Source organism: Blennius ocellaris, assembly GCF_963422515.1.
Source record: "Blennius ocellaris genome assembly, chromosome: 6".
NCBI lineage: Eukaryota > Metazoa > Chordata > Actinopteri > Blenniiformes > Blenniidae > Blennius > Blennius ocellaris.
The window spans coordinates 5,806,684-5,820,223 of NC_137655.1; the positions used below are offsets into that span (position 1 = coordinate 5,806,684).

General features: G+C 41.7%; 1 protein-coding gene across 11 annotated transcripts in view; it reads left to right on the forward strand.

Moving 5' to 3' along the window:
• The window catches only part of tns1b (tensin 1b), a gene marked incomplete at its 5' end in the record, with an annotated part of 183,720 nt that continues 170,180 nt past the window's right edge, over positions 1–13,540 (forward strand). For all 11 annotated transcript variants that reach the window (XM_080498037.1, XM_080498042.1, XM_080498028.1 and 8 more), the window contains one exon: positions 1–99. In XM_080498037.1, coding sequence (XP_080354163.1) covers positions 1–99 — 99 coding nt within the window. The remainder of the gene's footprint in view (positions 100–13,540) is intronic.

Sequence of the window (13,540 nt, forward strand, 5' to 3'; positions counted from 1 at the left end):
ATGGGATGCACGGTGAGCTTCATCTGCTGTGAAGAGGACTTTCTGCAAATGCCAGTATACCGACATGACGAGGAGAAGAAGAAAGGCAACTCGATTAAGGTAAAGGAAACAACGAGAAACAGTGGAGATGCGCTTAAATGATGTTTTACGCACAGATTGGACACGTGCGTTTGCGTATATAGACTGTGGATGATTTACCGCTCATCTGATCGTCCCTGTGCCAGGCAATAGATAACGATTTCCGACCTTTGACTTCAAGAGAATCTCCTCATATAGAGAGTACCACCAGCATGATTGGTTTGAGGTTGCCCCCCCCCAGCAGAATTAAGGAAGTTATTTGGGGGTGGAGGTGCAAACATCCTGGTCAGGACCATCATTCCATGCGCACAGGGTCGGGTTTGGTCATTCAAACTGTGCCTCTCTGTAAGGGAACGAGGTAAACCATTCACCCAAATGAAATGCCAGGGGCAACTCCAAAAAGTCCCAAGTTCAGTCATGCTTGCAGTCCACGACAAAAACATGCATCAAAAGATCCACCTGAGGTGATGTCATGGAAATAATCCACTGTTTCCTCCTCTTACCCCCTGCTGCTCTGTCAAAACACTAAACTGTGTCTCCTTTGTTGTTGTTTATACAAACTTGAAGCTCAAGTGAGTCTGGTCAAACTCATTTGACCTTGAATGTGCTGGAACAGTTCAAGGTCAGGGCATAATAGTATATATTTAATACAAATTCAATGTGTTTTCATTAGTTTTAGAGCACGGAGGTATGGATGTATTTATGAACAGGTTTGTGCTTAATGCAACATTGAAAAAAAAATGAAAACCTGCACAAGTTCAGTTTACAGGGAAATGTAATAAATTTACACATTTTACATAAACTTCTTGTGCAAAAATGGTCAAAATCCAAGCCGTGGTGGGCTGTTTTCATCTTTGTTTGACACAGATTTTTCATGTGGTTAAATTTCAGTTGTCGACTTCGCTGGTATCATCGTTCGACTTTTGCGTCTTTGTGGACAAATCTTTCAATCTATCAAATAATCAGCACTTTTACTTGGTGCTGACATTTTTCTGTTATGATCCTAAAGATCACTCAGGAATGGTTCCCCCCAAAAATCACATTTTTAAAAGTGTGTTAATTTCTGCCACAGAGTGATTTGCCTCTATTGGTGTAACTGGACCCGTCGTTTACAATGAAGATGTGCCTTCCTCACTTCAAAGATGAAGGACCTTTTTAAAAGCGGCTCACTCCGAACCGCAGCCCTGTGTCGTCCTATTTCTACATGCTTTTTATGTGCATTTCCAGGCCTCTTTGCTGTGGCCTGGGCTTCCCAACCTTTTGTGTTGCATACAAGTGCAGCCCACATCAACATCACCAGCCGGTTTCCCGTCTGCTGTCGACATTAGAGCAGAAGTTATCCAACAAGATGTAAACACTGGATTTGATGATGGTCAGGTTTGGGGGAAATTCTGTGCAATTAGCCTATTTTGCAGGTTTTATTTTATTTTGCTTGTTTTGGAATGATAAATGTAAATAGCATCACCTACATATCCAACCACCAGACTGTTTTTGGAATGAATGCCAGTCAACTGGATCTGGATTTCTAAAAGACGCTTAGTGAGCATTACGCCTCCAGGAACACCTCCACTTCGACTTGAGATGAGAGCAACATAGGACCATTCATTAGATCCTACACTGCAGTTCATTATAACAGACCACAGAGCTGAAAGCATCCAACATAAGGCAGAACTTCACCAACTCCAGAAAAAGGCTCGATTTCACACCAAACGCTCTTGATATTCTGACTTTTAAAGAAGTTGTAGCATATCTGAACAGTTAAGTCCTGCGAGACATGAATGAGTTTTTTTGGAAAAAGTTGTAAAGCCTTTTTCTGGAGTGCATGAAGATTTTTTTTTTTTTAATCTCCATAAAAAAAAAATCTCAACTTTGATTTTCTGAAGTTTGTTAAGTTTTTTTTTAGCCTCCGAATTCTTTTTTTCTTCAATGGCCCTAATACTCTTCTGTATGGTGCACTATCATCAAAGGTAAAAAAAACAACAACAATCTACCATATTGAATGAGCTCTTAAAACCATAAGAATCAAACCATTTTGTTTTGATTCATACTTAATTTTTCAAGTATTTAATAGCAACTGTGCACCTGATGCAAAGTTACCAAATGGCCTACTTTTACACGCAGACCTACTTTTAGATGGAAACTCGTTCTTACACAAACATCCTTGCCCACCACAGCTCAGACACCATAAATTAGCCGCTGTGGTTCCCGCACTGCCGGGAAGCACTTTAAGCGGATCTCGGGTGATTTTTTTCCTGCCCATGCTGAGTTGTCTGGTGGCACGGACAAGCAGCTGGCACTCAGGCGTGTAGGACTGTGGGCGCAGCGAGAGCTGTGGGAAATGAATGCCCCTACTCGGCCAGGAGAGCTGTGGTCGGAGTAATGAAGTGGTGCGAAAGTGTTGAAAATAGTCTCCCAAGTGAGGTTGCCAAGTGTCAGTCAAAGCCCGGGATGAACAGTCGGTATTCGCTTCGGGTTTAAATGGAACAGCGGAGAGGAAGAATGAATTAAAATAGGTCACGGAGGAGCGAGAAATTGATTATATTTCAGTGTTGGGGCTGCTCTGCCAGGGTTTTCTAAACCCTACCAAACAGTGTGTGTACCTTGATTTTTATGTGGTACTTGTTTTTGCTTCACGCCTGCGTTGTTGTCAGAAGCGTCCTCAGGTGTATGGGGATTGCTTTCGCGTGTGATGCTTTGTGGTTTGAGATCCCGAGCGATGCTCTGCCCCCATCAGCGGCGCTCAGGGAGGCCCGCTTTCGCAGAGCCTGGAAGGGCGATAATGATCGGACAGAAAGTAAAACCCTCATGTACCTGCACTTTTGAACTAGATGAAGGGGTCTCGACGAGGATTCGGGAAGAATGCGTGCTGGATTGTTGTTTCTCTCATCTCGGGCCGGTGGGACAGTAGGAAAACATGATGGCAGACAAGATGAAGCGATTGAAAGGATGTGACCTGGTGGGAGGAACAGTTTTGTAACAGTGGCATTAAATGACAAGATGCTTCTGAAACACAGGGGGCTGTTAGGCTTTACAAACCAAATGCATGAATCTCACAGTGGAATCGCACTGAGACTAAACCTTTAGTGGTGTTCTAAACAGACCAGACCGGGGTAGCATTATTGAGGTTGACGAAAAGTATCACAGGTATCAGTGAAAACAATCCAAAAAAAAGATACAAGAACTTGACCAATGCAGAGCAAATTGGTGTAGAACACCATTTAACATATTGCTTTTTAATAAGAATAAGAATTGAGTGAAACTTGGGTTCCTATATACTATAGGTGTAGCCTGTTGGGTCACTAGTTGACGCTGTTGGTTGTTTCTTTTTATTGAAGCCACACACACACACACACACACACACACACACACACACACACACACACACACACACACACACACACACACACACACACACACACACACACACACACACACACACACACACACACACACACACCGTTCCTCCGGTCTGTATCAGATACTATCTCACCAAGGCCTCGAGGAAATGTCTTGCAATTGGGCACAATTGTTCCATTTGACTGGAAAAGGAACCAAACACATCCTGAAGGCTGAAGGCCCAAAATCAAATGTTAATGTACAACCGACCTTACAAAATGTCATGTGACCTTCGATCACCTGTCTCAAAATACTCATCAATTCATTCATTAAGTAGTTTAATATGATCTATTACAACAGCTTAGTTTATAATTTAAAAGGAAAAAATGGTTGATTTAAGATTTAAGAGTTTGGTCAAAAAGCCTGTAGGAGGTTTGGTATGATTGGTTTATGTTGGCTTTTATAAAGCAGTGATGTTCTTTGGCTTGAGATCAAAAATGTTTTTGATATACCTATTTCTTAAGGATGTGGTTTTACCTCGACTGCGTCACATTGCAGGACTTTTACTGGGTAAAGTGTCAGATTGTTAAAAATCTCCCTCAATATAATGTGATTAAACCAATTGGTTTGGAGTTTTAATGGTGTTATTGTTATTGTTATTGTTCTGCTTCTTGGATCCCTGTTATTGGATTGACAAAATTAATTTAGAGACCTGTTTATGATGTTTAAAGAACACTACGGCGGAGTACTACCTCTGCTATCTGAAGAGAAAGCGACCTTTGTAAAGCACACTTTATGGCAGAGGTGTTGGCTTGGATTCCACTGCACCGTTCACGTGTACATAATAAAGCAATCTGTACGTATATAGCTTAATTGTGACCCAATTCCAGGAAAGGTTATGTGTTTTCAGTTAGTGGTGTTATCGAGCCATGTGGTGATAATTCCAGTCTGGTTTTTTTCGAAGCTTCACTCATTTGCGGGTCAGTCGTACCGTAAACAAGCCGGTCTAGTGTTAATCTGACCCGTGCCTTAAGAAACACGGGACTCGCCCTGCCCAGAATAACTGATCGAGCTCCTGGCGTCAAGTGATGAGCAGCTGATGAGTTTAAAACAGATTTTGAAATTATCACCTCGTTTCATTGATTTTTCTCAAATTTGAACATTGTTAGTAAAAATAAACAAAACATGTTTGCAAACCCAACAGGTGTTGGCCGGGAGTCCCTTTGGGTGAGGAACGAAGAGCAGTTGTGATGTGAACGTGAATTTAAAAGCAGCTAATGCAGTCAGAACACACCCTGAGGGTTATTTTACAGAGTGTATTAAAAGTATATTGGAACTTTAGTCATCATATGGAGGGAAATATGACTCCAATGTCTAGTCTATTGATATTTGTGCTGTGTGGGGAAATAGTCTGCTAGCATGCTTGCCCGCTCGTCGCTATCTTGAGTCTGTGCTGCAGTGACGATAACAAATAAGCGTTTTTAAGAACTTATTGCCACTGTGAAGGCCACATTGCTTTGAGTGAAAGTTTTGTGCATCGCCATGTGTGCGTGTTTGTACACGAAGCACGCTGTTGACCACCGCGGCACAAAGAGAGAGTAAATATCGGTTTGACATGACTCATGTAGCTAAAGGGGACATCTAAAGTTCACTTTATGATTATCTCTTCTCATTCAAATGGATTCTATTCACTCATGTGAAGCCTTTATTCAGGAGACCCAACATCCTGGAAAAAAATAAATGGCTATTTCCTGTGTTTGCTAATTGCTGACGAACTTCCTTTGTTGGTGCTTGTGTGTTTTGGATGCTTGCTGTGCTACACCGGGGCAGGTACTCAACCTTTGGCGTGTGCCGGCTACCGTGCTGGAAGCGAATCCTTTTTGACAGGTCTATACAAAGCGGCACCGGTTTAGTGGCTGGATATACACGTTCAATCTTCTGCCGTGTCCTACTGCTTTCAATTACTTAACCAGGAATGGTGTCCATAGTCAGACCATGCAACTGAGAGAATGAAATTCCTTCTACTACAATTATCAATTGTAACATTTAAGTTTCTATTTGATTGAGTTCAGCTTTCAGCTTGAAGATGCTCTGAGACACAGAAAGCACAACTTTTTGATAACGGCTCCCAAGGTGGAACTTTCTGAAGTATTCAGACTCTGTAGAAATGGAGGAACATGTAACTCGATGAACCGCTGTGCAGTAAATAGTTGCTACTGCTCATGCCCAAGTTAAGTAGATTAACAATAACAACGTTTGCCTCCAGAGTGTCATGACTCCCAGTCCATTTTCTCCTGGACTTGGTAGTTTTACAGTTGACAGTCACTGTAATAACAATCCAACTCATATACATGAATCATTTTCAGCATTTCTGCTGTTTCTGTGTAAAAGGACATCATTTTCAAAAAGTTGCTGTGTAAACGCAAAACCTTCCTTTTTCTTGTTTCAAGTGAGAACGCATCGTTTTTGCGTTCTCATTTGAAACGTCGTATAAATGGGACCTCAAGAGCTCTCGTCTCGCTAAACCAGCGACGTTTGAGTTCCCACCGGCAGCCTTTCAGAAGAACAAGAGTTACATGTTGGTTTTTTTGGTCAGTTTTCTTTGATTTTAGTGCTTCTGACTTCAGCGCTGTGGCCACTGGCTCTGGAACAAATAGGTCTCTTAAGCAATTCAAATTGAATCAGTGTAACAGTACAATATTTGTTCATCTAAAATTTGGATGGACTCTGCATGGAAATGTAATTTATCGTAATCCAATTTGTTTTGCTCTTACTTATGTTAAAATTGCTTTAGTGACAACTTTGCAGTATATTGTGCAACCCTGCTCCAGAGTACAGTGCACACTGCCTTGTTTTTCAGCTTCATTTTAAGCCTGATATAGTTGTAAAATATTTTGATTGAAGGCTTTAAATTGCCCTTAAAAGACACAATATATAGGACAATGCTCAACATATTTGACGATGAATTATTCTGAATTTCGACTGTTTTCTCATCATTTTCACTTTTTGTCTTCAGGCTTGTTTAGTAGTCTTTCTTTAAATACTCCCCAGCAACACCTGGAATAACAGTCTAAATGGGAAAAAAATAAAGGTTTTGTTTATGTAAAACACATAAAAGGAGGTAACTGTGTAATACCATGCATTGGAAACCAATATAAGCACTGATTTTGAGCAGGTGGGAGTTTATCATTCCTCAGTATATTTGATCTGATGCCTCTTAACATGGAGCTGATGAGTCTTCCCCACAAAATTAATCCTCATTTCACATTTCATTCTCATGCCTTGCCAAGCCCACCGCTCCATCCCTCCTCCCCGTCTCTGAATTCCCACCGAAGTGTCAGACGGCGGGCGGGGGCTTTCCTGCGGACTTGGAAGATTTTGGATAAAGGTATGCGGTGAACTGAGAGTTACCTGCCGCCCCATATTGCATTCCAGTGGATGCTTTAGAAACAGTGCGTTCTCTGTGCCGCGTCTCTGGGGAGGCCTATCATTTCACTCCTACCTGACCTGCGCATGGGCCGCAGAACAAGCCGCTCTCTGTGTGTTCCCGGGCGGAGGGCTGCCCGGTGTGTGCTTGACCCGGGAGGAGGGCCCTGATGGCTCAGCAAAGTTAACCCCGTCATTTTACCTCTTAATGCCCCCACACTCAGGAATTTAGCCTGTTGTGGATGTTTCTGCACCAAACAGCCTGGACAGAATCATTTATTGTGTTTGTGGCGGATTCGGGCTTTAAGACACACACACACACACAAACTAAAATTCAACTTTAATGTAGAATTAAAAGCATTGTTCCTTTATTTAGTGTTGTTCCATTAGACTCTGTGTTTTTTTTGTGTAGAAATCAGGAATTTGGGGAAAAGAATGGATGAACAGGATTGTTGTGACGGGACCTTTGTCATAACTCGAAGGATTTTCGTTATCGAGAGCTGGATTTATCGACAACATCGCATCTTAAAAAATGCTGATGTCAGTGTCTGGAGGCCGGCTGGCTTGATTCTCATTTACCCCACAGCGTTTCAAGTGAAAACGCAGTGTTTTTCTGTTTTCGTTTCAGATTTGTTAACACTATGAGAAAATGTCTGTTTACATGGAAACGGCACAACTGCTGAAGCGATCAAGTTGACATTCAGTCCAGGTCGGAAAACTGTATTCATCCCACAAGGAGCAATTCATTGTTTTGTAGCTTGTTTTTGTAGCTTCCCAGTGTACATTCATGCATACGGTCCGTCAACATAAATAATCCATCTGTCAAGGGAAATGTGACAGAAGGACATGTCACAACCTTGTCAGTAGCCTGCCGCCGTAAAGCAAAAGATAAAACAAGATAAGATCACAGATAAAAACAAATTAGGTAAAAACAAGACAATATAAACTCAGTAAAAACAGTAATAAAGAAATAAGACAAGAATAGATAATGTCTTCTGGATAAAATCATTGAGTTGGGAGTGTTTTCAAAAAGTTCTACCTTGGGAGCTGTTTTCAGAAAGTTGTGCCCAAAACTCAATGAAAGTTTCCATTTTCACTTAGAAATAGTTCAGCTATTTTGACTGTTCATTTCAGGCTTTAGAAAATACAAACATTGACCCTTTTTTTGCGTGCATCATCTCCACATGTACTTCACTGTTCATTTAATTGTCCAGCTGCACTCTGGCTTGACCTTCTTATTCCAAACTTAACTTTTTGTCTCTTTAGTCTTTGAGGTATTTAGGTGCAGTTGTTAAAACTGTAAATCTGTTTCTTATAAAAAACGAATTAAAATCTCCTCAGAGTGTACACAGAAATGCTGTAACCCAGGCTACTTACTAACCATTTTCAGACTAATTTGCCTCGGCACTGCTGTAAAAATTAAAACACCACAGAGCACATTAACGGACTTGTTTTCTGCATTGAGCCTGCATCCTTGAGATTCTAAAAGTATACTAAGCATACATGCTGTGAAAGATAATTACAGTTTGAAGTGGTAGCTCTCACTTTGAAAACGTTGCCCTGGGCCACCATTAGTGACTGTTCAGATCTGAGTGTTTGAGTGCAGACTAATCTCACTTAAATGAGTCTTTATTGATGTCTTAACCTTTTATTTGGAAAGTAATTCCAACACCAGCTGTTGCTCTTGAAAGCACAAAGTACCGAATATGCCTATAAATAGTTCTTTGAGATTTCTTAATGTAAAGTGTTTCCAATTTCAGATTGTTTTACTTACTTTTAATTTCACTTTACCTGCATGCGGATGATACGTTTCCCACAAATACATCAAGTTGACCTTGTTATTTTTTCCAAAACAAAGTTATTTTAAAAAGGATTTTTAACTCCTGGATAAAAAAAGGTGCGAAAAGTTCCATATTCATAATGATATCAGTGTACATGGGGTACATGGGGTTGTAATATATACAATATGTACATATTTTGATCACACCCCGATATGTGAAAAGTGTTTTTTTCTTTGTCGCCTGCCTCAATGTTCTGTTTTGTTTTACACAAAAAGTCATTTAAAAATTTTTTATTTAAATTGAAAAATGGCTAGAAAAAGGTAAAATTGCTCAAATCGAGTCTATGATTCCGTTTACACAACAATGCTTTCAAGTGAAAACGCAAAACCTTTGTGATGTTTTGGATGTCTGTTTACTCGACAATAGTGGTCGGAGCCACTGAAAAATAAACTTTTTGAAAACACTCCATCTCTGGCGAAAAGATGAAAATGCAAAAACGATGTGTTTTCACTTGTTACGTTGTGGTGTAAATGGGGCCTAAAACACCTGGAATTGCTCAGGCTACAAACATTTTTCAAACTGTGAAATTAATTGGCTGAAATATCTAAAACCACGAGAACAAATGACCTAAAAAAATAAAACTGCCGTAATTGGCTAAAGGGGAAAACATCAGCTAAAATGGCTAAAACAAATATAATGCTTAAAAAGGCTAGAATGACAACAGAGTGAGCTGAATACAATCTTAAAATGGCCCAAACAGCTTAAGGTGCTATAAAAGGTGAAGCAGAAAAATTTTTCCAAAATTTTCCAAAATGGCTAAACGAGCAAAAATGTCAAAAATAATATTAAAATGGCTAAAATGGGTTAATCTAAAGACAATAATGGTTAAAAAAAAAAGTGAAATTGTTAAAATGTGTGAAAATATTCTGGCTTATAAATCTCTTACATTTTGAGGTTTTGCTTGTTAACTTCTTTTTGAAAGTTTTCGAAAATGGCAAAAAACAAACCCTTGTGGTCCTAAAGGTAGAAGATCAGTCGTCTGAAATAACATCGATCCGATTTTATGGGTGTTCTATGTTTCAGATGCCCCCCCCCCCCCCCCCATCTTTTTTGAATGTGTCTCTGTCGGGGGGGGGATGCAAATCCGATGAGCGGATATTTCTTTTCCAAACTGCCTTTCAGAACGTTACGGATGCAGCGATGCGTAACGTCGCTCACAAAGCCTCTGGAACAAGAAGATAAACGGACACAAAAGGCGTCCGCTGAGCTTCTTAGCGTGTCTTTAATGCACTTGGCAATGCACAGTGGATAGAATGACAGTCGGCGATAGATTAACGCGCGGGGGGGCAACTGTATTTTCTCTCGGAGTCAAAGTGGCGGACTCGCCTTTCTTCCTTGGAGCTCGGGGGCGGCCGAGCGCTGCCGTCCACCTTGGACCTCGCGCTACACAACGCTCCGTTTAGTCCCGATACTCTCCAAACCTCTGTGGCTTTGTGCAGCTGTGAATGTGGCCTTTTGTGCCGGAGTCCTTGTTGATATTTCTGTACGTGTTGGGTGTGGGGGGGGCTCCTTGTCTTCTGCCCTAATACTTGGCAAGCCGAGGTGGCATTCGCTCTTGGCAACGTCCAAACCCCACAAAGTCTCACCCTGGGGGCTTTTGTCACCATTCAAACAAACTTCCGAGTGATGGACAGGGCCGCTCGGCTCTCCCAGGTCGCATCCAAAACTGCCTCTTTTGTTGACTTTTGCGGTTCCTCGCTTTTTCCCGGGGTCTTTCGCGGCGAGGTCGGAAGCCACGGGGCTCCGAGGGTAATTACTGTGACAGTAGGGCAGAAGTTAGGCCGGGCTACCCAGGTCGACCAATCATGTTTTCATCATCGGGGGAGTGTTTTTCTTTGGGGGATGTAATAAATCCCCCCCCCTTTGACATGCTGCATTTGCTCTGAATACACACAGGAAGAAAGACCCCAGATCCCCCCCCCCCCTCTCTATTTTGCACCAGTACTTGTAACAAGCTGAGGCAGATCATTGTTGCCGGTTCACCCTCACTGCTTTTTGAAAGGGTCGGTTTGCACATTGAGACATTCCTCTGTGGCGGAATTTCGGAGGTATTTTCACTGGAATGCGGTTTCTCTGTGGACAGTGAGGGAGACGTAACGAGCCGTGTGACATCTTGCCATTAAACCAACCTTTTGATGCACTAAATAATACTCCGCGCACCAGTTTGTACGCCCCACTTCTGGAGTTACCGATGCAATAAAACTGTCCTCCCAATCACGTGCGGATGACTTCTTTATCCATTTGTTCTCTATATATAGACCGACGGTGTCTGCAGGTCCCTGAACGCAACACGGGGGCACAACAGTTGATTGTCCTGCAGCCAAAGCGTGTCATGCCGTTATTATTAGCGGAGTAAGGGTAGAAACTCAATAGCCGGCACATGTTCGACGTTCCCGTCCTGATCCCTGTTAATGAGAGCGGGTGTGTCCTGCCCTGTCTACCGGGCAAAGGAATCTTTAATTAAATCACACTCTCCCATCCAGTGCTGCACATTTGTTGCGCTCCACCTGAAATCCTACACATTATATGTGCACAGGCCCGGGGGGCGGGTGGGTGGGGGGGGGGGGGGGGGGGGGGGTGTCCACAAATTTGAGATATTTCTCTGGAGGATTCCTGTCCTGTGCAAACATTGTAAACTTACAGGAAGTATGTCTGCTGCTGCTTTATTAATGTTCAATGAACCGATACCACTTTTTTTAAAGAATGAGTACAAGTATGAGTACTAACCTTTAGCCAGTGTGTTGGGGTGAGTGTTATTTGTATTGATTTATTCATCCATAAACATGTTTTTTTTTTTTTTGAATGAACAGGCCCTAAACTGGCTCCAGTCCATTTTTTTAAATTATTTATTTTTTTCAGATTTTTCAAAGTTAAAAGGAAATAAATTAAGGCTGCAAGTCTATATTTTATCAGGGAGGTGTTCCGGGTATGTCCCTCCGCCTTGGCGTCCCACCAGGCAATTTCATTATTTTTCAGTATTTCAGAAGTGGAACAATTGTTCTTTTTTGACTTCTCTTGATGTGAAACAATCGGACCTATTAATTGAAATGTCTTAATTAATCGATTGCTCAGTTTTTGCGAATGAATCACACTTTCTTTTGTAATTCAAAATCCTGTCATTTGGAATTTGCAGAGCATGAAAACACAGCACATGCACACATCATTCAGTTATTTGGGATGTGTGTATGTCGCCCATGTTCTTGCAATAATCTGAGTTTCTTTTTCCCCGAGCCATATCTGTGATGTGGAATAAAGACACGCGGGATTGCTCCCGCCAGGCAGGCTGAATATAATGTGCAGCTTCTGTAATCTCTGCAAGAAAACTGCTACATTTTCCTATAAGAGCTTTGCTGAAGCCCCTTTTCTGCACAGGATAAACTGTGGAATGCACTTTTAAACAGAAAGACGTCTGTAGATTTTATCCACTTCAGGCTGGGATCTCCTGTGAGCCTGGTAATGGGAGGAATCATCATAACTTCTCCCTGAAACAATGCGGACATTCCTTCCATAAATGCATGAGCATAGAAATTCGCTTCTTAAACATTTGATAAACATCTTTTTATATGCATCCATTTCAGTCCAATAGAAATAAACTGATATTGGCTGACTCATCCTGTCTTTGAAGTTGACCTTTTTTTTTTTATTATTTGTATGAGACAAAGACAAATATGTGTTTCATCCCTGTCAAAGGTAAGACGCAACCGAATACCGCACGGCCGCTATTCGGTGTAAAAGCCTGAAAGCATTCGGTGTTAATACAGACCCAGATTCTTTGGTTGTGCCTGGACTTTCCCAGACTGCAAGAATAACATATTGGATTACCTAAATTGAGGGGTTTTACCCTTTAATCCCACTTCATTTTACACGACGGGAGTCGGCGGAGTTGTGAGAACACAACGCATGCGGATTCTCTCTTTGCCTCCTGCATGCCGATCTGGACCCGGCAGCTCCGTGGCATGACTCTGGGAATAGCCTGAATACCTCCACATCATTGTCCCCGGGCTGCTACGCTTCCAACTGGAGGCTAGTGTTTCTCCGGGTATGCAAGTAATAGAGTCCTCGTTGACATGGGATAATTAGATTCACTGGTAGTTGTAGAACAAGGTACAATGAAAGTTTTTACAGAAACCAAACCAAAGAAAGCTGCAGGTGTGAAACCAGCTTCACTTGTAGTGCTGCGGGAGGAAGATCATCTCGCCACACATCCCAGCTGTTATTAAAAGTTCTTGTGCACATGCTCAGTAGATGGACAGTAACAACAATGTTTACTCCATTTATCCAATTATCATGACTGCCAGTCTATATTCTCCTGGGACTTAGTGGTTTTATAGTTGACAGTCACCGTAATAAGCGTCTTGTTCTCTGCATGCATGTGTTAGGTTTCATTACAAAAACAAACAAACAAACAAATATCAAACAGAAACTAGCAGAATTCAGAATTTGTTAGATCGCTCAGGACATTTGACCACAAGTCGGATACGGATTGGAGTGTTGAGATCCGATCAATGGATAAACAGTCAATAATACCGCTGGGCATGACGACTTCCTGTGTCACTGACTTCTTCTTGCCATGAAATGGCTTAAGACAGATTACAACACTGACGCCTAGTGGCCAAAGGAAACAATTCTTTGTCCTGTTCGTGTTGAGACGTGCAGCTGATTTCCTTTTTATATGTAAATTAACGGAAGTATTTGGCTGTTTCATTGTGGACATTTTCAACACTTGAAGCACAAGATGACTTTACGTCACTACTGTCTTTACATTTCAGTGCTCAGAAAGGATTCTTTACGCTTCACTAATTGTGGAAACAGTTGAACCAATAAATGTCTGACAATTGATCACAGCACTGCCACCTAGT